Source organism: Citrus sinensis, chromosome 9 (genome assembly GCF_022201045.2).
Source record: "Citrus sinensis cultivar Valencia sweet orange chromosome 9, DVS_A1.0, whole genome shotgun sequence".
In the NCBI taxonomy this organism is placed as follows: domain Eukaryota; kingdom Viridiplantae; phylum Streptophyta; class Magnoliopsida; order Sapindales; family Rutaceae; genus Citrus; species Citrus sinensis.
This window is the reverse complement of record NC_068564.1, coordinates 5,320,996-5,344,999: the sequence shown is the minus strand read 5'-3', so window position 1 is coordinate 5,344,999 and position 24,004 is coordinate 5,320,996. Positions and strand designations below refer to the sequence as shown.

General features: G+C 32.2%; 4 protein-coding genes across 4 annotated transcripts; 2 read left to right on the top strand and 2 right to left on the bottom strand.

Annotated features, from left to right (window-relative positions):
* Positions 1–468: 468 nt before the first annotated feature.
* LOC102626255 (ethylene-responsive transcription factor ERF105) lies at positions 469–1,620 on the bottom strand. The gene has a single exon (XM_006489952.4). The coding sequence runs from the start codon at positions 1,408–1,410 to the stop codon at positions 691–693; it is 720 nt and encodes a 239-aa protein (XP_006490015.2). The 5' UTR covers positions 1,411–1,620; the 3' UTR covers positions 469–690.
* Positions 1,621–5,818: 4,198 nt separating this feature from the next.
* Positions 5,819–7,287, top strand: LOC102614494 (blue copper protein-like). The gene is made up of 2 exons (XM_006490000.2): positions 5,819–5,987; positions 6,662–7,287. Exons 1-2 carry the CDS (start codon positions 5,819–5,821, stop codon positions 7,153–7,155), a joined length of 663 nt encoding a protein of 220 aa, XP_006490063.2. The 3' UTR covers positions 7,156–7,287.
* Positions 7,288–8,810: 1,523 nt separating this feature from the next.
* Positions 8,811–11,740, top strand: LOC107178575 (protein FAR-RED ELONGATED HYPOCOTYL 3-like). Its single transcript, XM_052433464.1, has 7 exons — positions 8,811–8,964; positions 9,623–9,990; positions 10,095–10,607; positions 10,969–11,058; positions 11,143–11,208; positions 11,277–11,345; positions 11,723–11,740. Exons 1-7 carry the CDS (start codon positions 8,811–8,813, stop codon positions 11,738–11,740), a joined length of 1,278 nt encoding a protein of 425 aa, XP_052289424.1.
* A 7,797-nt stretch (positions 11,741–19,537) lies between these two features.
* LOC112495655 (mavicyanin-like) lies at positions 19,538–20,754 on the bottom strand. Its single transcript, XM_025092354.2, has 2 exons — positions 20,583–20,754; positions 19,538–19,953 (listed from the first exon to the last, which is right to left on the bottom strand). Exons 1-2 carry the CDS (start codon positions 20,752–20,754, stop codon positions 19,538–19,540), a joined length of 588 nt encoding a protein of 195 aa, XP_024948122.2.
* Between the last annotated feature and the right edge of the window lie 3,250 nt (positions 20,755–24,004).

The window sequence follows — 24,004 nt, the reverse complement described above, 5'->3', positions numbered from 1 at the left end:
TTTAGGAAGTCAATCAATGACGAAATTCTATAATTAGCGCGTAAGATCTATTTAGAGTAAGAAGTTCGTTCAACTTCTATTTGCAACCATGAACAGTTCGGATGAACAATATTTTCAAAAATTAATTAAGTTGTTAATTTTAAGATTTTAATTATTGACATCTATTTGCAATAGATCTAAATTCCTTTTATAGGAGTTGCCTCAATAATTCGAGTATTATTTAGTTATTGACATATCTTAATTTATTAGATGCAAATTTTAAATTGATGTAAGTTACATATATTGTAACTAAACCACATCCTTTTGTTAATCATATCATATATTATGACTCGAATTGTTGTGTTAATGGAGTAAGCATGTCATAATCGTGTCAAATACAAAGTTGACCCATTTGTTAATCATGCTTATCGGCCCGAATGTTTGATATTTTCCCCTGAATAAAATAATATTCAGATAAAAAAAAAGAAATTAACAAATAAACCAATTCATTAATAATTGAAAAGTACTCTCACAAACACGTGGTCCCCAAACAATATATATAGCCACTTGTTTGCGAATTGCACTCTCCATCTTAACTTATGTGCATAGCATGATTAAACACGTCTCACTCGCTGGTTAAGTTATTTTAACAAGTGGATAATTTCACTTCCACGTCATCAAAGACTGTTCTGCCATAAAAAATTTCCAAATTTAGCAAACGCCCAACTGGCCAAAGCAAGGAGATAACGGCGGCACACTAAATATCCCATTTCCATCATCCCAAAACCCGGTCCAACTTGACGGCGTCAAAGGTCCAAGACCAACACCACCACTCACCGTTTCCTCCTTCTTCACGGTCACTTTTCTCTCAAACTCCTCGTTTTCCTCATATTTCCTCTTTTTCCCACAATCAACTTGCTGCACTTCATCAGAGTCCAAACTGATCTCACCAATTTCAAGAGGAAAATTCAGTATGGCTTTTCTTCCACGCATCTTAAAGGCAGCGTTGTCATAAGCTTTCGCAGCTTCAACGGCAGTATTAAATGTTCCAAGCCAAACCCGGGTCCCCTTTTTATTCGGGTCACGAATTTCAGCTGCATATTTTCCCCACGGCCGTCTCCTCACTCCCCTGTAATGCCTTTCCTTGTAATCGTCAGTAACCTCGAAATCTTTATCTTCATCTTTCAACTTGAAGATGCTAGTAGTTGGAGGAGGTATTCTGACGTTTATAGAAGAAGGCTTGCGTTGACTTAGAGTGCTTGATGTCTTTTGTACTAAAATTTCTTCATCAGTGGAAGCAGGGTTTTGCTGCGGGAGGTTGGAGATGAAGCTATAGCTATCCATCGGTGTTAAGTCATTGAGGAGGTACTGGCTTATGCGCTCTAAGGTTAAAGCTTCATGATCTTGGTGATAATGATGACCAGCTGCCATTTCAAAAAATATTAGTTGTACAATTGGAGTAAACAGGAAGTGGAGAAGCTTGAGTGGAAAACGGGGAGTGTGCTCGAGTTATATATAAAGGGAGATGAAATTTGAACTTAGTTCAAGAAATTAGGATGTTTCTTTCGAGGTTCATGGTAGCTCTGAGGAAAGTCATGCCCAAGTGGGAAGTGTTTTTCAAGATTCAAGAATTAAAGATGATGTATGATCTGTTGTTTGTCTCTTTTAATTTTTAACCATTTTGGCAAGCCTCTGGGGTCCATCTTTTTGTTTGATACACTCGCTTTCCAGCCCACTTCCGAAGGAAAGTGGTGCGCATAGAAAAACGTTTGTTTATGTATAAACATCCATTAACAATAATTAAAAAGAATAATCTTTTTTTAAAAAAGTAATTGATAGTTAAAGTTAAAAAAAAATTGATATTTTATAATTATATTTACTGATTTTTATAATAAATTTATTAATTTTAGATACATGCATCTACTCTATCTATATTTTGCAGAAAAGACATCTATACATATCCAGTTTGTGCATGTTGCCAAAAAATATTAGTTTGAAAATGATAATCATCTTTGTATAAAATAGTTAAAATTAAAAGGTTGTTTATTAAATATTTAAAATACGAAATTCTAGTAATTTAAGATTTTTTTTAGATTTACTTGGTTTGTTTTTTGTAATTTATATATGGTTTTCAGATATTTACTTCTAAATAAAAAAGTAAATTTTTGTAATTTTTATCTGAATGAAAAAAGATTTGAATGAGAAATAAATATTATATTATAAGAATATCTCTATAAAATAATTTATTTCCTGAACTACAAAATTAGATCTCTTTTTTTTTTTCATTTTCTAGGATATTAATGTCAAAGAACTAAATTTAAAATATTTTTAATTATAAAAATAAATAAAATATCACTTATATTTAAATATTAAAAAATACTATTTAAATTTTTGTATTTAGACCCGTTTAGATTTTTAAAAAAATAAATTTATTTATATTTCAGATAAAAATACAAACACTTCCTGAAAATTGTATGTATATGGAGTAAGTGTTTTTCAAATATTAGTCTTGCCGACAAAAAAGCGACATTTTTATTTCTTTGTTCAAGCACCATAAATTTGATATTAAATAACAAAAAAAAGTGTTTTGGCTTTTGAAAATGCTTATGATGATGGGGATATTGTATTCCCAAACACATTATTATTTAGTAAGTGGCGCAGCCACTAGGAGACAAGTGGGCGATTTAACAAATTCTCTGTTTTAAGTTCAAATTTAAATGAACCCAACTGAAAGTGAAAACATAAAATATATATATATATATATATTTCATTGTCACCAGAGCCAAAGTAAGTAATGAAGTTGGCCGTTACATGAATTTAAAGCCTTCAACGCTTCAAGTAAAATCACCATTAAATATATATAGCTTCAAACTCTTATATAAATTTATTTTGTACAAATTGATATAGCATTAATTTATTGGTTGAATTAAATATCTCTTGACTCATATAATTTATTTATGTTATTTAATATTTTCATTCAATTAATGAATTAATGTCATATTAGTTTGTACAAGATAAATTTATACAAAAATTTATAGCTGTATCATCATTATTAAATATAATAGAATGATGATACAACTATAAATTCTTGTATAAATTTATTTTGTATAAATTATTGCGGTATTAATTTATTAGTTGAATAAAAATATAAAATAATAAAAATAAATCATATGGGCCAAGAGACATTTTATTCAACTAATTTTATTATGTCACGTTAATTTATATAAGATAAATTTATACAAAAATTTATAATTATACCATTATTCAATATAATATTCGGCCCATTTGGATAAGCCAATTTGACAATTAAGCAGTTGCCTAGTTGGTGCAGTGGCAGGTGGGCTGCCACTTGGGCTTTAAGGAGCTGGTGTGGTGCATGCATGTTCGTGCATGTGGGCTCCACTTCTCTGACGTTGTGCCTGGCCATGTCGTGCTCGAAAACTGCATGCAATTGACTTGAAGAAAAGCAAAGTAACCAAATATTAATGACATTGAATTATTTTAGGATAACCCAGTTTGATTTTGCTCTTGCTCTTGCCGTGAAAGGGGAACGAATTAATTTTTATTGAATGTGAAAGATTTAGGAGACGATCCCATCAAGTCATCATGCCGGTATGGTAAGTGGGATTGTCTAAGTGACACTTGTAATATTTGTAAAATTATAATGTAATATTAAAGATAAAATAACCAATGTATTTTAAAATTTTTTTAAAAATATATTTCAAAGTGAAGTGGTGTGACTTTTAAATTATAATTATTTATAATTATCAAGAAAAAAATTATTGGTGTATGATAAACAATAAACTTTTGTTAATTTCTTAATTTTTGGCTCACTTTTTAGTGCACCTAACCCCTTACACACACAAAAAAAAAAAAAAAAAAAAAAAGAGAAGAAAGAAAGAAAAGCTCATGGCTGAGAAACTAAAAAAATAACGGCTATGATTAAATGTCCAAGCTCATCGTTATGCAAAAGACCACGAATCTCGAAGGGTGTAGAATCCCACCAAATAAAAGAATTAATTGATGAATCCAAATATGCAATGCATCAGCCACACTATTGCTTTTCTCAAAATACATGAAAGAACCGAAACCTATTATTTATTTATTAAACAATATGAACTTTAAAAAAAAAAAGGTTCAGTAGCACAACACAGTCCGATGGATGTTACTAGATACCTTAGCAACTAGATTGTAACAGCCCAACTGCTTAGAATCAGAAACAAACAGGCCATTAGATGTCGAAAGGAAATATGCTACCTATTTTTAGAGTCGACTTAAATAGAAGGAAAATTTTTTAAAGATGAAAACAATTAAAGTACTTGGTGTACTTCTCTAAAGACATGGCTAGATAATTTTTAAGAAAATCAAGAAATTAAAGGAAAGTACATTTCTTAAAGTAGAGAAAAATTTTAGAGATAAAGAAAAAGTACTCGGAGTACTTTCAATAAAGTACTCGAGGTTATGCATGCATGTATTCTTTTAAGTATTCAATATTCTTACGAGAAAGTATTTTCTTTCTCTGGTGATGAGAACGCTTTCTATGAGAAAGTACTCTCAATCAAATATGAATTATCTACGTCGCTTGTTTAATTTTCAAAGAGCACCTTGATTTGCAAAAGAAACAATCATTTCTTCATAATTATCATTTTGATTAATTATTGGCAGTGCTGATAATTATTGGGAGCGATTATTCATTAGGTGCCAATTATTTGTACCAATTCTTTGCTGAATGCACCAAATAATATAATAGCTGTCTTTGTGCTGGCCCGTCAACAAATAGTTTCTTTCTGCAATATCACTTTCTTTTTATTATTATTATTATTATTATTTTTTGGGAGGAGATACTATATTTCACCAATCTAGATCCACAATAATTAATATAAGTTTAGCTGGGGCAGAGCTAGGTACAGGGCCACCCCATGGCCAGAAAAATATTTTAGGGAAAAAAAAGAACAGAATTGAGATTTTGCCAGTTTTCATGTATGGTTTATGTATGGACTCCTCAAGAGTTTACAACTTTTATGTTATAATCCATTTAAGTATGTAGTTTCTTCATTTTGGTCTTCATCTTTGGCTCTTTTAAGCGTAATAATTTTATGGTATAGCCTAACTACTCAAGTTTATAGACAAGCTAGCAAGTTTCTTATGGACTGTGCCAACTCCCTTTTTCTATTATAAACAGTAATAATAGGGATAAAAATTCTAGTAAATTTTTTTTTGGTACAAATGAAGGTGTCAAAATACTATTGGTTGGATAAAAACATAAACTTTAATGTGAATAACAAAGCAGGCATATTTTAGTTTAAGATTGTAATTGATTGAAAACTGAAGTCGTTTTGTTCATATAATAAATACAATCGTTTTGAATTTGTGCAAATAAATTACAAGACTAATAAGGAAAGCTTTTAAAGAAAATATTCTTTTAAAAAGGAAAGTAGACTTACATTGGAGGAGAATGACTTATTTTTCCATACCTCCCATGGTAATTTTAGAATCTACTAACTAGACTAAGATAGAAATACCACGTTAGCTATACAATAACTTAATAAGTTAACAAGCAAGTGATGCATCTAAATTTTAAATTTGCTGAGATGGCTGCATTTCCTTAACAGAGAATTAACTGTAATCACATGTACTATTCTATTTTTATAAAGCCCATCTCTGAAATTTTTGTTCGGCAATCGTTTCTTTGCATATTAGTCGGACAAAACACCGGCCAAAAGTTAAATATAGACAGCAGTGCAGGGTGGCTAAGAAGTACCGAACCCTATATATACCCTATCATTATTAGAAAATTTTCAACAGAGATTTGGTAATTAATTGCAATCAATAAGAAAAAATGGCAATGGCCAAGAGTGTTGTGGTTTCCTTGACAATCATGGCTCTCTTTGGAGCTGCCATGGCAGCTACGTACACCGTTGGTGATGACGCCGGTTGGACCATACAAGGCCATATTGATTACAGCAAATGGGCAGAAGGAAAACAATTCCATGTCGGCGACACGCTTGGTGAGTTTCTTCCATATTATTATTATTTTTCTGGCGAACCTCCACAATGAAAGAATTTTATTGCAAAATAAGAAAAAAAAATCCACCTAGTCATTACGAGAGACAGTTAGCCTCACATGAATGACATTATAGCAGAAAAAGAGAGATTAATTTTAAAATAATTTGAATTTAGTGCTGACGTGATTTTTGTGTTGATTTTTAAAATATTGTAAATGATAGTTATTGAATAAAAATATATATAGGTAATTAAATCTTTAATTATAAATATTGTCATGATAGAAGATTATTAAAATATCAATATAAGTAAGTTAACATTGGATCATGGGTGCCAATGAAATGATTTCTCTTAAAACTTGAAATTGTAAATACATATAAAGAGTTCTTCTCTAGTGTGGGTGTCTTTATTTTTTTTAAACACGGACACATTTTTAATCTTAGGGTTTAAGAGAGTTAAGTTTCTAAATCTTTTAAACTGTACGATTTTATAGTTTATTAAAAAATAACTCTTTTAAATCACATAGTTTAAAAATATGTTCACATAAAAAAAATGAGTGTGCCAGCACCTGAAAATAATTATATATATAAATATTTATATTTCTATCACAGTGAATTAAGAAGATTATATAATTGATCAACTACCGTCTTTCGCCGAATTGCACGCATAAATAATGCAGTTTTCAAGTACAACAAGGCTATGCACGACGTGAGACAAGTGAGCCACGAAGACTTCCAATCTTGCAAAGCAAAAGCTCCGATTGAGGAATACACCACGGGCATGGACTCCATCACTCTCAAAATGGCCGGTCATCATTACTTTCTTTGCGGAATACCAGGTCACTGCCAAGTTGGCCAGAAAGTTGAGATCAATGTTCTCCCCGGTGCTTCAAGCCCCGGAGAAAGTCCAGCACCTTCCCCGAGCCACAACGGAAGTCCAGCACCTTCTCCGAGCCACACCGAAAGTCCTGCACCTTCTCCGGGTCATACTGGAAGTTCTACACCTCCTCCGAGCTCCGGCGGGAGTTCATCATCAACTCCAGCTGAGCCCGGAGAGGGCTCAAGTTCTTCTACGCCGCCACCCTCTAGTAGTGCTCCATCTCTCTGGTCTTCCAACTTTTGGTTCGCTGCTCCAGGAATGCTTGCAGTTTTTCTAACTGCATTTGCTTTTTAGAGAGATTTTATATATAATCATATAATTAATTAGTTTAGTGCTGCTGATTAATGCAGCTTAATTAATGTTACAGTATGCATAACAATCTTACTTGTGTACGTTCTATTAGCTGGATATTGGTAACTGTATTAAGTATGACTTTTCTAATGGTTCTTTCTGTACTGTAACGTAGCTTTGGCACATCCATTGTAAATGTGAAAGCCTGTTAACTGTTATGAAACAATAATATATATATATTGCACTTGACGACTAATATATTTTAAGAAATTTCTTCCGAAATTATACGTTAGTCGTAGTTTGAAAGTTGATAACCATGTAATAAATGAAAACGACGCGATCATCACTTGGGATAAAATTCTCTTGAAATATTGCTTCAGCCTAGCATTACTTTTTTCTTTTTTAAATAGCCAACATAATTCATGAATTCATGTTAATTAGACAAGGTTAAAAAAGAAAATAAAGCAATGAATTTTGTTGTGATCAATAGGCCAAGTTTTTGATATAATTATAATAGCAGAAGTATATCGTGGTTAAGACAAAAAAAAAAAAAAATAGCAGAAGTAGAATAAAAGCATTCAGTTATTTGAAGCAAGGTACCAGACTCTATTCTAGTAGCTATCCAAAATTAACAGGATAATAATTCACCTAATGAATGCTTTTGTCCAAACATTTTATTTATTTTTTTTATTAAAGGTAGAGGGATTTGTCAAATCAATCTTTTTAACTTCTTTTATGATTGAGTGCTGCTAGGTATCGAGAGGGACGAGAGAAGGACAACAGAAACGACATTCTCTCCTGCTGTTTCTCCTCTCGTTCCTCTCACTCATTAAACATTAAAAAAATAAAAAAAATGAATAAAAAAATGGCGTGAAATCCAGCTTTCACTTTCTTTTCTCTTTCACTTTCCTCTCTCTTTCACTTTCACTTTCCTCAGTTCTCACGCAGGCTTCACTTTCAGGTTTCACTTTCACTTTCCTCTTCCTCAGCTTTCACTTTCCTCTCTCTTTCAGACAGGCTTCACTCTTCACTTTCCTCTCTCACGCAAATCACGGCCTCCCTCTCAGCCCGAGCAACTGTTCACGGCCTCCTCCCTCTCCCCCTCTCTCGGCTCTCTCGGCAAACATTAAGTGAGTGGAGGCTTTTTTCAACTTGTTCTTTTTGTTTTAATTTTCTGTTATGTGAAAGATCTAGCACGTATTGTGGAATATAAGCTTTTTTTTTTGGGTATTGTTGGTGGGTCTCGTTGGAATTTAAGCTTCTGGAATTTAAGCAATGTAAATTTTGTTGCGGGTTATGTTATGAATTTTGTTTTATTTCAACTTTGGTGTTTATGTTGTGAATTTTGTTTTATTTCAACTTTGGTGTTTATGTTGTGAATTTTGTTGCGGGTTATGTTATGGTATGCAGAATTTATTTCAATACTATTTGTTTTAGAAATTTTGGTGGGTCTCGTTGGAATGTAAGCTTCTGGAATTTAAGCAATGTAAATTTTGTTGCGGGTTATGTTATGAATTTTATTTTATTTGGTGTTTATGTTGTGAATTTTGTTGTGGGTTATGTTATAAATTTTGTTTTATTTCAATACTATTTGTTTTAGAAATTTTGTAAATTTAATTTTTATGAAACTGAATATAAATGTTAATTATTTTGTAGGAATGCAAAATTTTGAAAATGAGTGTGTAATTGAAGATGTGCCACTGGAAAAATTTGAGCCAACTCTTGGCATGTTATTCGATGGTTATGAGGAAATGTTTGAGTTTTACAAAGCGTATGGTAGACAAGAAGGGTTTCCCGTGAAGAAGCTAACAAGTAAGAAAGGGAGCGACGGGATTGTAAAATATGCGACCTTTGCATGTGACCGTAGTGGCAAAACAGATAGTAGATCTAGTAATATGCTGAAGTTGAGCCTGTTGTGAAAACTGGTTGTGAAGCTAAAATCGGATGTTGTGTAAATGAAGATGGAAAATGGATTCTTCGAACTTTAAACCTTCAGCATAATCATGGATTGAGTCCGGACAAAGCAAGATATTTTCCTTGTAACCGTAGAATTAGTGCAAGTGTAAAAAAGTGAATTGAAATGAATGATTCTACGGGAATTAATATTGCCCAAAATTTTAATTATATTGTTGTAGAAGCTGGTAGGCATAAAAATGTGTCATTTTTAGAAAAAGATTGTAGAAATTTTGTTGATAAAGCAAGACGATTACAGCTTGGAGAAGGAGATGCTATGACAATTTTAAAGTACTTCGAGACAAAACAAGCTGAATGCGATGGGGTTTTTTTTAGCATTGATTTGGATTAGCAGAATCGATTGAAGAATGTATTTTGGACAGATCGGAGGAGTAGGGCAGCTTATAAATATTTTGGAGACGTTGTAACATTTGACACCACGTATCTTACGAACAAGTATGATATGTTGTTTGCCCCTTTGTTGGAGTTAATCATCATGGGCAGTCTATTTTGTTAGGATGCGGTTTGATTTCTCACGAGGATACAGAGACATTTACGTGGCTATTTGAGGCATGGCTATCATGCATGTCCGATTCTCCTCCCATTGGTATTATTACTGACAAAGATAAAGCAATGCAAAAGACAATTGAACATGTTTTTCCTACGACTAGGCATCGATGGTGTTTGTGGCATATAATGAAGAAGGTGTCTGAGAAGTTAGGGGCTTTTAAAGAACGTGAAGGTATTATTTCTTCGTTACTTTCTGTTGTTTATGATTCGTTGAGCCCTGCTGCCTTTGAGGAAGATTGGAATGACATGATTACAACATATGATTTATGGGATAATGCTTGGTTAAATGGTTTATATGATGAGAGGTATCCTTGGGTTCCATGCTATTTAAAAGACAATTTTTGGGCGGGAATGTCAACAATGCAGCGAAGTGAAAGTATGAATGCATGTTTGTTAGCTTAAAAACAAATTTAAAGCAGTTTGTGAAGCAATATGAAAATGTATTGCGAAGGAAAGCTGAATTGGAATGGCAAGCAGATGCCAAGTGTTTCAGTAAAAACACTCCATGTGTAACAAGATATAAGATGGAGAAACAAGTTGAGAAGATGTACACAATTGCTAAGTTCAAAGAATTCCAGCAAGAATTAACTGCACTGATGTATTGTGATACAATGGATTTTGTTGGGTCAATATATGAAATCAGTGAATCACTTGGACAAGGAAACAAAAAAAACTTTGAGGTTGTGTTTGGTGAAACTGAATGTAAAGTTAGCTGTATCTGCTCAAAGTTTCAGTTTAGGAGAATTCTTTGTAGACATGCCCTTTCAGTGCTGATACGACATGGTATTGAAATACTTCCAGAGATGTACATTTTGTCAAGGTGGAGGAAAGATGTGAAGAGATGTTATAGTAAGGTGAAAGTTAGTTATGGTATGCAGAATTTATCCATTCAGCAAGAGAGATATGGCAAAATGTGTATTGATTTCACTGAGGTTGCAAACATAGCTGCTGATGATTAGAGTAGTTATAAATTTGTGTTGGATTGGATTAATAAAACAATAAAGGATCTACCCAAGCAAATTCGGTGTGCAAGTGTGGAAACAACTGCTATTGGTGAAGTAAGTTGTAGCAGCAACAACATCGAACATGTAATTAATGATCTAGTAGCGGCACGTCGTAAATGGCGTCCTCCTTGTTTGAGGAAACAATCTTCACTCTGAAAAAAACCTGCCTAAAAGAACAAGACAGCCGAAAAAAATAAGGTTTGTTTGAATGCATATATATGTTTTATAATTTCATTTTATCTTTTATCTTAATTTTTTCTTAATTATATTGTATATTATAATTTTACAGGATTTGCAAGAAAATGCTTCAGCATCTTTTGAAATGGCTAATGAAGTCTCTACACAGCAAAGCAACATACAGCAGACCAACATGGCAATGGTATATTTTTTTGAGTTTTTATTATTAATGTTGGTTCAACTATTTTTAACAGATGTAACTAAGTATGTTGTTGAGTATATGTAGATGTTTCACGAAGGAAGCAATGTAAATGCAAATCTCAATCAGCACGGGAGTTTAGGCTATTATAATGTAAGAAACAAATTCACCACTAAATTTTAATTTTACAATTTTAATATGAATTTAACAATTTTTTTTAGGTACCTGTATACCCATTTCAAGTTGGTGGAAATAATATTTACCAGCCAATTCCTTATAGCTGGAACACGGTAAGTATACTTATATTTATAAATTTTTAATGCATACTTATATTTTATGTTGTCAAATTTTTACAATGTATAATGATATTTTAATTTCTTGTGTATTATAGTAACCAGTCCCACCGTGTGCTTTGCAGTCGCATTATTCTTCTCCTTCGATGACGTATGAAGGATCTGCAAGTGGGAATTTTCAACAATTGTTACGTCAACAATGTAATGAAGACTACAATTGCCGCAATTGATGTTTGACTTATATTTGTTTCGATTATTTTCATTATCATTTCAGTTATATTTGGCTTGAGACGACAAATTTATATTTGACTTTAACTTGTTTCGATTATTTTCACTTACATTTGTGTTAATGTTTATGAGTATTTTCACTACAGATAATTCCTTATAGGTGACCCAAATATTTTAGCTTGTCCGTAAATAATGGTGACCCAAAAAGTTTCCTTTCAATTTTCTTTGCTTCACTAGCCAACAACGGAAGTGTAATTAATGATTTCCTTTTTTCTTTGTTTTTCTTGGTGGGTTTTTGCTGTATTTTTCAGTTTCTGTTTGGTTGGCGGTTTCTTATGTTATTGTGTTGGTTGACGGTTTCTTGTGTTATTGTGTTGGCATTTTTTTGTTGGTATTTGCATGGAATGATGGAATTGTCTGAATTGGGATTTAAGTTAGAAAAAGTGGCAAATTAAAAAATCACTTCAAATGTTCGGTTATTGTGTTGTTTTTGTTTGTTGGCATTTGCATTTTTTTTTCATTTTCCAATATATATGTTTCATTATTGGGTCCGTTAGCAATTGTTGCATTTTTTTAGATATGAATTATAATTACAATAGTAAATTCAGTTCATAGTACAAATTAAAAGAACTTAAAAAAAATTCTTGAATATAAAACATAGTAAAATAATTACAAGTATTCTAATCCAATCATAACATGGTGTTTGTCTTTTTCGAAGTTCATCATTAAACAATCCCCTCTGCGCTTCACATAATTGAAACTTAACAGACAAGCATTCAATCTCCAATGCCAACTTTTTAACTTCCTCCACTAACAAATCAATTTTCTCTTCACTGCATTTATGGTCTTTTGCCCATTCAAATTTCTTACATCCTCTACATTTCCAAAATTTTTGATTTGGATTCTTTGTAGTACGTGACGTGAACAACTCCATTTGTTCACCGCATTCGTTACATATTTGCAATGAATTCCGAGTTTCATTTGTACTAGATGACATGGTCATTCATAAACTACTTAAACTGCCAAAATATAAAAAAATAACAGGCATACAATCCTGGAAGTTAAAAACAGAGCAAAGAAAAAATTACAGCAACCATGCAATTAATTGATTGTTAAAAACAGAGCAAAAATTACACCAAGCATGCAATTAATCCACTATAAATTGCCGTCATATCCAAAGATATCTGATTCCACATATTCTTTTACCAAACAATTATATTTTTCCACTTCATATGACAAAAACAAACAAACCATTATATCCCAATTGACAGGAACCAGAAATTTCAAACAAATGTTCAATAAACCATCATGCCCGCAAAGATGACTTCCTTCTAAAAAAATAAAATAATATATATATATATATATATATATATATATATATATATATATATATATATATATATATATACGGGTACAAGTTTCAATTTCAACCACTTCCATCAACAATGATAGTGCCAGTAAATTATCTAATGAACAAAAATGACAAAATCAGCCCTTGCAAATACATACAATTGACATAAACCTCAAAACTGTTGCAATTTCCTCAGCATTGATCAAAATTGATTCTTGCCCATAAGGCTAACACATTTGCATTTTCAAGTCATTCAGATCTAAATAACAAAACTCCAACTGACAAAAATTCTTAAATTAGATCCAAACTAGAAAATATCAAACAACTTATTAATCGCAGAATAATAAAAAAATATTAAACCAAACATAACAAAACCGAGAAAATAAAAGTGTCAAAAAAAATAAATGAAACAAGAGTGACAAACAGTGAGAGGAGAGACATTGTTCCCTAAAAGCAACAAAAAAATAAAAGACAAATGAGATACCTCGGAGGAGGAGGAACAACTAGCCAGCAGCCTCTTCGTTAAAGAACTTTAGCCCAGAAAAAAAAAATTACTAGTGCAGAGCCTTCCCTTTTTGTCTCTCAGCAAAGGTAATCAAGATTACTAGTGCTAGGGAAATGACCGTTAGGGATCTGGAAGCATGAGGGAGAGAGAAGCTGGTGAGGCACGCCGGAAGCCGTGAGGGAGCTTCTGGAAGCGTGAGGGAGAGAGAAGCTGGTGAGGCATGTCGGAAACCGTGAGGGAGCTTCTGGAAGCGTGAGGGAGAGAGAAGCTGGTGAGGCACGCCGGAAGCCGTGAAGGAGCTTCTGGAAGCGTGAGGGAGAGAGAAGCTGGTGAGGCACGCCGGAAGCCGTGAAGGAGCTTCTGGAAGCGTGAGGGAGAGAGAAGCTGGTGAGGCACGCCGGAAGCCGTGAGGGAGCTTCTGGAAGCATGAGGGAGAGAGAAGCTGGTGAGGCAAGCCGGAAGCGTGAGGGAGAGAAGCTGGTGAGGCACGCCGGAAGCTGTGTGGGAGAGAGGAAAGTGAGGGCTGGAGTGATAAGATTTCCCTTTACACGAAGCGATAAAGCAGTCTTTCTTTATTCATTTTTTATTCATTCTTTTATTATTTTAATGTTTTATGTAGCGAGAGGAACGAGAAGCGAAACAGCATGAGAGAATGTCGCTTCTCTCATCATTCTCTCGTTCCTCTCGCTCCTTAGCATTTTACTTTATGATTTGAACTTTGTAATTAATTTCATAAAATTATTTGAAAATCAGTCAATCTTACGAACCTTTAGAGGCCATCTAAACGACTTAAAATCACAAGATTTTAATAATATTTCTTTTAAAATAAGTAAAAGGAGAGGATTCTATGCAAAGCATACATATATGAAAAACAACAAACTCATATGAAAATGACAACAAGAACTGAACAGTGGAACACCACCGCCAAGTCACTACAAGGATAATTTCTTTTTGAGGCGGGTGTATACTTGTGGTCATAGAGGGCTTAATATGGTGGAGATACTATAGGAAGGCAGTGCTGCAAGAAAAAGTGTTCTGTAGTGATTACACACCATCGTAAAACGACAACTAATTAATTTGCCAAAATCTGTAGCATGGTAAAGCGGGTGCAGTTGCATCATACTTATTCACACAGATTAAGAAGTTTTAGTAGGTACAATTTTTTTAGTGATTGGTAGTTAATAAATAAAATATAAAAAGTTAGTTATAATTTTATTTATATATTGTTATTAAAAGATATAAGATTTTAAAAAATTCAAAAAAATTAAGTTCAGGAGAGGATTTTGATTCTACAGACACTTAGGAATATGCAAAAAAAATTACTTACATTATAAAAGCAACCCGATTCCAATTTCTGAAGCATTGTAATTCCAGCAGGTCGCTCGCAGAAGGATTAAACAACCAACACAAAGGGCTGCTCGGCTTGTATTTAACATTCTTAATTTTTAATGGTCGAAGGCAATATGTGAGTTATTTTAGTGTTTGTTGGAGTATGAACTCAAATACCACGACCGACATGCAGGATGCAAAATGTATGAGTGGGTGACATGTCGTCTATCAAGTGTTCAACTTGAGAACGACAGAACCGTATTTTTCATACAGAGGCATAAGTAATACACATGCAGAGCACGTGGTTTAAAGAGCTTAACTCAAAACAGCAGACAACACAAGCGTTTTGAGGTCACTTAAAGAGGCACGTTATTTGCACGTGTATGAGGTTGTTACAGTCGTTGGTTTTGGCGAGAATCCAAGAAATACCCTTGAGGTTTGGGCTTGTTGCAAGTAGATGGCGAGAATCCATTTATTTGTAAAATATCCCTTACCGTCGGTTAATTTTTACATTGACCGTTAGTTGACTGTGCAAAGACAATATTGCCCTTAACAACAGTTTGTAAACTGACACAACTAAAAAAAAATTGAAATTGTTGGCGTGAAAAGGACAAACCCTATTTTTTGACAATTTTATCCTTGTCAATTCCAAAGATTTACAATATCATAGGTAATGATTATGACTATTTTACTCTCTTTAAATTATTGATATTTCCTTAAAGTTCATCCAAGAAAGATAAAATTAAAAACTTGAAAAAAAATAAAGAAGGTGTCACATTATGACCGTTACAAACCAACACCCTCTTTATTTTTTTTCAAGTTTTTAATTTTATCTTTCTTGTAGGAACTTTAAGGAAATATCAATAATTTAAAGAGGGTAAAATAGTCATAATCCTTACCTATGATATTGTAAATCTTTGGAATTGACAGGGATAAAATTATCAAAAAATAGGATTTGTCCTTTTCGCGCCAACAATTTCAGTTTTTTTTAGTTGTGTCAGACTACAAACTGTTGTTAAGGGCAATATTGTCTTTGCACAGTCAACTAACGGTCAATGTAAAAATTAACTGACGGTATTTTATAAATAAACAGATTTTCGCCATCTACTTGCAATAAGCCCAAACTTCAGGGGAGGTTTTTAAAAATTACCCATCCAAAAATGGTAAGAGCTGGTTTTCTGGAATCATCATAACGATCTGGATGGAAGACAAAAGGGGGTGAGGAGAGAGAAAGTGTTAGCCATTTGTGTTCTCTGTAATTGCTTCTAATCTCCTGTATGCTTTGATCTCAATAATAGTGAAAGCTCAGTGCTGGTTTCTCAGTGGATGTAGGCATCAATCTTTGGTGCCGAACCACTTATAAGTTCTGTGTTCTTTGTTTCTGTTTGTGATTAATTCTTGATCTGGGTGAGTTGTGTGCATGAGAATCTTGTTCCTTGAATTTGAATCGGGTCTTGGGGTGAATTTGGTCTGTTTACTTGGGTCAAATTCTCAACAGTGTTGAAAATTAAAATAGACAAAACATTTAAAAGATGAAAAAGTACTGCGTTTTTTTAAAAGAATAATACTTCTTATCTTTAGAAAAAAAAAGGGAAAGTACAATCTTTTATAAAAATAAAACAAATTACATTTCTTAAAATAGAGAAAACATTCTAGGGATGAAGAAAAAGTACTTGATGTACTTTTTCATACAAGACTTGGGTTAGATAAACATTTTTTTAAGTACTAAATTTTATGAGAAAGTATTTTCTTCCCATAAAAACACTCTATGAGAAAATAATCTTAATCAAATATTAATCCGTTTGATACATTTTTTAAGAAAATCATGATTTGAAAGAGAGCTGATCATGCATTTCTACAAAATTGATTACAAGCAGTGCTGATGATTGGGAACGATTATCCATTTCTTCGAAGGCGACAATTACTAGAGTAAGCAGTATTCTAACTTGGATGTGAATGTCTTACATTTTTCATGTCAACAATTGGTTGAATCTTGTGTTCACCTTGCATAAATTTATTTAAAACTTATAATTTGGTTTTATTTTATAAATTATAATAATTTAAATCATTTTATGATATAGTGGCCGGTTACAAGGTTTTAAAATGCACCATTATTCATTTTATTAATATAAAATTAGCGGAGCAATAGTTGCAAACGTATTGATTCCTCTTTATTAATACCTAAGCCTGAATCTTCTATAGAAATGTTAGAGATGCGTGGCGAAAAGACAGAAAGAAATACAATTACTTTGGCAATCATTAACATTCTGTTTTGTTCTTCCGCTAATTTTTCTCACCGGGGAGGTAGGCCGATGAATTTTGGCTCTAGGAATCATAAAGAACCAATAATACCTACATATTAATTAAGAAGTACTCTATCTTTAGGACAATATCTCTTATGCTCAAGGTCTGGTTTTGCTTTCTATACACATATACAATATCTTATTTATAATTATGTTTTTGAGTTGAATAATTAATGCTATACGTAGGATTATAAAAGTTGGAATACAACCAAATGATTAACATGAATAATTAATAGTAATTAACTTTCCATTTTAGTCAAGTATTGTTTCTTATTGAAGAATGTAAGATTCTCTTGGATTGAAAATAAGCCATGTTCTTCATATATTGATTGACTACAAGCGGTTTAAAATTAAATATGTGCAAATACTGACTAATAAGGAAAATTTTTAAATATGTGCAAAAGGAAACTAGTCCTTGGAGGAGACCCTGCTAACTTGTTTTCCTCAAGGCCGTTGGTGATTGTAATCTTTAAAAATCTCAAAATAGGACTACAGTCTAAATTATTTATAGGGATGATATTAGCTTTTCTTTCTACTAAAATTAATATATGCCATTTACCATATTATTTTTATAATAGTTAATGACTTCTCTGATATAAAAAAAAAGAAAAGAAAGATAAATAAATCGTTTGCTTAATTTTTTATCTTTAAAATATAAAATATATATTTATTATAAGGAAAGATGTTTAAAAATACAAAAGTATGAGAAAAATATTTTATTTATTAATTTTTTATTCACATTGAAATTTTTATTTCTTATTTTTAGTATTTAAACATTTTATTATGATTTTTGTTTATATAATTTATTTAATTAATAATAAATATGAATAAAATATAAATATAACTAATCGTTTTGTATAAATATATTTTAAAAAAATTTAAAAAATAAAGATAAAAACGATAAATTATAGTGAGAGGTTATGGACTATTATAAAAATAATAAAAAGATAAATAACAATTTCCCCTATTTTATAAGGCAAGTTAACATAAACAAACCATTAGAGTCAAAACTTGATTCAATCAACCAATTTTTAATTATTAACTAAATTTCGTGCTATTATTGAACAAGTAGCATTATTCAAGATGGTTTCTTCTTGGAGTCCTGGCGGTAACATGTGTCTCTTCCCCAACTTCATTAATTGTTTCTCTTCAGCGAACTTATCTTTAGAGGCTTACAGCGTCAGACATGGCAATTTGTATTGCCACCGTGACATTTGTCCTACATGTGTCAAATTGAGGAACACTTTTGACCAGCCATTAAGAATGTGCCGTGTTGGGGATTACACTTCAAGGTTTTGAGTGAGAGAATAGCTAGATGACTTCGGGGGGAATTGACATTTTCCACCCTACAATAAACAATAAGAGACAAATTTGAAATTAGCTCAGTGAATTCGTGAATAGATTACAAAGAATTTGTCGCTATTTCTAATAGTCAATTAACCAGCTTTGAGCGTGCATGCAATTTCAATTTGCTTCACATCTTACAATTATCTTTGATCAAATACCAACACATTATTTGAATTTTAAAATATTGCATATAACATACCTCGTGAATTGAATAGTATGACCCACATATACTTCATAAATTATGTAGCTACTTTGAAAATTCACTTTTTAAAATAATTAGTGTGAAATACATTATTTTAATTTAATTTTATTTTTTGTCTTAACCACAAGGTATCTTAGGGAGGGCCCCAACTGTGGGAGACACCTTTAAGCCCGTACCATAACCCAGACTAAAAGTCCCCGCTCGAACCGGGAGGTACATGTTCTCCCAACAAAGACGACTTCCCTGCGACTTGAACTGGGGAGCAAACTCGATCAAGTACTTAAGGGGACTCCATTGCCAGTGGAGCCAACACTTTGTTGGTAACACATTACTTTTGTCAACAGGTGAATATACATATCTCATGACAAATAGTTTTAAACAATTTACTTTTTATCAAGACATTAATCTTTTTATAAATTTTATCAAAATTTTATGTCCATGTTATTTCGTCAAAGCAGCATTTTCTTTATGCAAAGAATACAATAATTTTTATTTGTACGTTAAAATTTTACAAAAAAAATTGACAAAAAATCAATAATGTTTATTTGACAACAACTGATTTTGACAAAACATATGAAAAGTAAACTGTCCAAGTAATTACAACCAACTTACAATAAAGGATAATTTAGTCTTTTTCTATAGTTTATTAAAATTTTATAACCCAATTTTCATCTCCACGCAGTTTATAGTCTCTCAAATTTTCATAGAATTATTAATTTGGTCCTCGTGCATATTTATTCTTATATACAATTTATTTATAAATCTTAAGAAACTCTCTACCTACATCAACAACAAATTAGTTATATGTATAACAGGTAGCATAAAACACTGCGTTAATCAGCAGCATTATAGCTACTAAACTAATTAATGAATTATATTAAGCCAATTAATTACATAATTAAAATTAACCTCTCTAGCTAGAAATTAAGCAAATCCGGCTAGAAGAACTGCAAGCATTCCTGGAGCAGCCAAGAAAGTATGGAGAGAATATGGTAGAAGAGCACTGCTCGAGGACGGTGGCGTAGAACCTGAGCCGCCTCCGGGTGGCACAGTAGATGCTGAACCTCCACTGGAGGTGGAAGAAGTAGTAGGACTTTGGCCAGGAGCTGCCGATGGACTAGCGCCGGGGCTTCCGTCGGACTCAACTTCAATCCTAAGTCTCTGGCCGGCTTGGCAATGACCTGGTATTCCGCAAATGAAGTAATAGATACCGGGCGCATTGAGAGTGATGGCGTCAGAGCCTGAGATGTGATGTTTTATCGAAGCTTTTGCATTGCATGCAACGTAATCTGCCTCAGTCACTTCATGCACGTCGTGCATGGCGTTGTTATACTTGAAAACTGCATTAATTAAGCCACGCAATTAGGAGATGCATGATTTTGTAATTAAGTGTGTAGTTGTATAATAATCTCGGTTCTCCACAATTCAATATATAAGAAATTACTCAATCACTAGACTTATAAATAACAGATTGTGTACGTACGTGCGTGCGCCTTTAGTACTTAGGGTTTGAGCATATATTACTCTGTCAGTCTATGTATTTGTAATAGTTACCCAAAAGATTCATACAGTATATCTGTTTCGGTTGAAATCTGCTCAATTATTCTATATTTTTCACCTATTAAGAAGAAGAGATGAAAGAATGGGTCAGGAGATATGCTAGCTATCGTAGGTCTTTGCTGTAGAGCCTGTACCCAGTGGAATTGTCCTCTGTTTGAGATAAAATCTCTCCTCTATAGGCACTAAAGCAAAGGATTTTCCAAGATGTGAATTTTGTTAATTTTCTTCTTATGCTTTAGTGCCATATATATTTTGAAGGTATGGATTGGTACGTCCCTGCTAAATAGTTGCGCTTAGATTTTTCATTTTGCAAATAAAATTTTTCGTTCTTTCGGAGTTTAAGCGACCTTCCCCCCCCCCACCCCCCCCCCACAAAAAAAAAAAGTAGCGGACCAAATCACAAACTCACCGAGGGTATCACCAACTTTGAATTCTTTTCCATCTACCCATGAATAGTAATCAACTTTGCCTTGTGTCGTCCAGCCGGCATTGTCACCAACGGTATAAGTAGTAGCTGCCACAGAGGCTCCAAAGAGAGCCATGATTGTCAAGGAAATCACAGCGCTCTTTGCCGCTGCCATTATTACTTTATTATACTGATTTAAAATTAATTACCAAAACTTCCAATAATGAGAGAGTTTATATAGGCTTTGGTACTTCTTTGCCACCAAGCATTGCTGTCTATATTTAGCTTGAGACTGGTGTTTTATCCGAGCGATGTGCAAGGAAATGATCGGAAAACAAAATATCTAACTTGGACTATTTAAAAATAGGATACAGGTAATGAAATTAATTACTGGAATAACAGAAATAACTGTAATAATGGGAAATAACAGAAACGGAAAAATTATGGATGTGTTTGAACATCCCTTTTGATTCATCGACCGATTTTTTTTTTTTTTTTAAAATCACGAGTTATAAGTCCATAAAAAATATTAGAGAATTTAAATCGATTCTCACCGTTCAGTGCTCTTTTAAATGTTAATCTATTCCACGTGTATAAGCATAATATCTACGATTTTTATCATATTTACTAGCAACCAGTGGCGGACCCAGGAATTTAAGCCAGAGGGGGCTTGCTATAAATTATCTTCTCTAAGTATTCGTTATTTCACTAGTTTTCATAACTTAGAAGAAAAAATGGTTGATAAGAAAAAAAAAATTACTTGTGAATAATCTGCAAATCTTACTGCATAACATTGGGTTTGATATATTTTGATTATCCTCAGACTGGTTTATTATTTTATTTGTCAGTACAGCATAATCATCATTAACAATTAAAAAAATGTTGATTAAAATTTTTTATTTTTGTTTATTAAAAAAAACATTTTGATTTAATTTCATAATAATTTTCCGGATGAGTTTCTTAATCATCTTGAATGCAGTAGATCTAAAGAGGATATAAGAAAAAAATTGAGAAAAAAGCCATAAGCACTAAATTTTAAAACCAAAAATAGAATATAAAATAATTGTTTTAGAATAAACTGTGAAAATATTTTACTAAAGAGTGAGACTATTAGCAGCCCTCCAAAATCTTTATAAACCTCTACTAGATGCACATTTATGATTTCTAAGTACACTCTTCTTTTTTTTTTTTTTAATTCCACAAATAATCATTTTATTTTCTCCTCATTCCGAACACGGAAATGAGAATCTTTGTACAAAATATTTTCAGTAGTATTTATGAATAATTATCAAATATTTGATTAACTACAAATCTCAATTTTTATTTAACTATATTTCTTTCTTTTTGTTTTTTATCAGTTTTAAATTTAAATATTTGGGACCGAAAGTTTTTCAACATATCAAAGCATTAGGGAAAAAGCTATCTTATTTTAAATCAATAATGGAACTTTACTGAAAAAATTAATACCGGCAATGATCGATCAGACAATCATACAGGGGTGTAGTTAAAGATTAAGGCTTAACTTTAATTTTATGTGAAAAGAGGCCTCTTTACTAAAGCATATTTGAAATTGGGGATGTCGAGGAATTTTGTTGGATCTTAACAGTTTCACACTTTAAAATTTGAAAACACACAATGGGCTTACAATTTTCATTTAAAGCTATTTCAAGGCCCTGAGTGGGTCCGCTTGTGCTTGCAATTATGCCTGACTCTAATTATATTTGGAGTAATGCACTAATTTCAATGGCTCTAATATTTGGGCCCTAACTAGTTTGACAACTTATTTGTAATTAGCATATCAACTATATTAGGATGTAACAGGTAGTAGCGGTTTTAGCATTAAACAAATTAAGCAATTTTTCAGGCTTCAATGCTCCATATTTAGATAGTTATCAATTTTTAAGTATCTATTTATTAATTAGTATAAGTAATAATTTTTTTATGATACTAAAATAGTTTAAATAATTTTTTTATGATACTAAAATAGTTTAAGTTATTTATATATTTTAAGAGTCCAGCTATGTTTGGCACCCTATTTTTTGCCTTTTTCAAAGGATAATTTTTGGATACCTCCCCTAAGGTTTGCACCTACTACACTTAGAGAGAATGCTTGCATATATTGACATATAGCACCTTTGAAGGTATATAAGTGTTAGAGTGCCGTTTGGTAGTTAAGGGTAGAAATGTAATTGCAATAATTTAAAATTTTTAAACTATAAAGAATTTATTGATTGATTAAACAAGTCACTATGCACTAGAATGCACAGTGAGTAACTGAAAAATCACTATGCACTTTGAATACAAAGCATGGAACCGTGTGAAAACTAAGGGGGGAGCAACCCATCTCCACTTCTTCTCATCGACTTCACTTGAAAATATATAATACCCACTTGATTCAGCTCAAATGAACTTGTGATATAGTGAGAAATAACCTCTCTGAGATTAAGCATGTTAAGAAGTAAATTATGTCGGCGGCCGACGTCTAAGCAGTCAATCATTGAAGAGCGTAAGGTGTGTATTTCCATCGAAACTTGAAGCTTAATTTTGGGTTAATTTTCGTCTTGCATTTTGTTCAATAGGATGCTAGGTTGTGCTTCAATTAATTGAGAAGACTGTATAGTGTTATGAAAATTTGAAATAGTTATCGAAATAAGTTGAAATTCACTATAAAGTTTTGTGTAAAATACAAAAAAAAAACATTTGATTTTTTAAGAGATAAGAAAGTGAGGATCTGAGTGCCTGCTAAATTTGACTTGCTCTACTCTTCATATTAAAAAAAAAAAACTTGTTGCTGGAAATGCAAAGTTGTTACTACCGAGAATGGTTATTGAATTTTTTCTTATTTTTTGTTTTCGGTAATAGTTTATAGGTCATGCTAATAAAATGATGATTGGCTACTGTCTTTTGTAAGTTGTACTTAAGATATTCGTAAAAAATTAGTTATAGAGGTTATAGTAAACTTGTTTCTCAATAGATTGATACTTGGGTACTGGGGGAAGATAAAGACTTGCATTGTTTGTTCATAAATTTATCCTTTTATGATTCAACCTGTTCTAAAATAGGGTATCTATGTATCTTAGTCTATTTCAACATCCATGTTCTACTGTCTTTCTTCCACTTTGCATCTTTTTACAGTTTTACATACACATCACATTGTTATGCACTTTGCCCATTAATTTAGGAACTACATATATTGTTATCAATCTAGTACTGACAATGTGTTACTCTTTATCAACTTGATCATTTGATCCATAATGATTGTTACACCAACACATACTATAACATACATCTAGTTTTAGGTACATCTTTTATATTTTTTAATAATTATTCACAAATAATAATAATAATTCACTCATCAACTGAAATAAAGCCATAGCTCATGCATTTTCTGATTTTTTTTTTGTGAAGTTATTTTTAAGATTGTT

Bases quoted from the DNA above. Each gene is read 5' to 3' on its own strand.
- LOC102626255 (XM_006489952.4), bottom strand. From the start codon at position 1,410: ATGGCAGCTGGTCATCATTATCACCAAGATCATGAAGCTTTAACCTTA.
- LOC107178575 (XM_052433464.1), top strand. From the start codon at position 8,811: ATGCAAAATTTTGAAAATGAGTGTGTAATTGAAGATGTGCCACTGGAA. The intron at 8,965-9,622 runs GTAAGAAAGGGA...CTATTTTGTTAG, and splicing joins TCCCGTGAAGAAGCTAACAA to GATGCGGTTTGATTTCTCAC. The intron at 10,608-10,968 runs GTTGCAAACATA...ATAATTTTACAG, and splicing joins TGTGTATTGATTTCACTGAG to GATTTGCAAGAAAATGCTTC.
- LOC102614494 (XM_006490000.2), top strand. From the start codon at position 5,819: ATGGCAATGGCCAAGAGTGTTGTGGTTTCCTTGACAATCATGGCTCTC. The intron at 5,988-6,661 runs GTGAGTTTCTTC...TAAATAATGCAG, and splicing joins CCATGTCGGCGACACGCTTG to TTTTCAAGTACAACAAGGCT.
- LOC112495655 (XM_025092354.2), bottom strand. From the start codon at position 20,754: ATGGCAGCGGCAAAGAGCGCTGTGATTTCCTTGACAATCATGGCTCTC. The intron at 19,954-20,582 runs GTGAGTTTGTGA...TAATTAATGCAG, and splicing joins CAAAGTTGGTGATACCCTCG to TTTTCAAGTATAACAACGCC.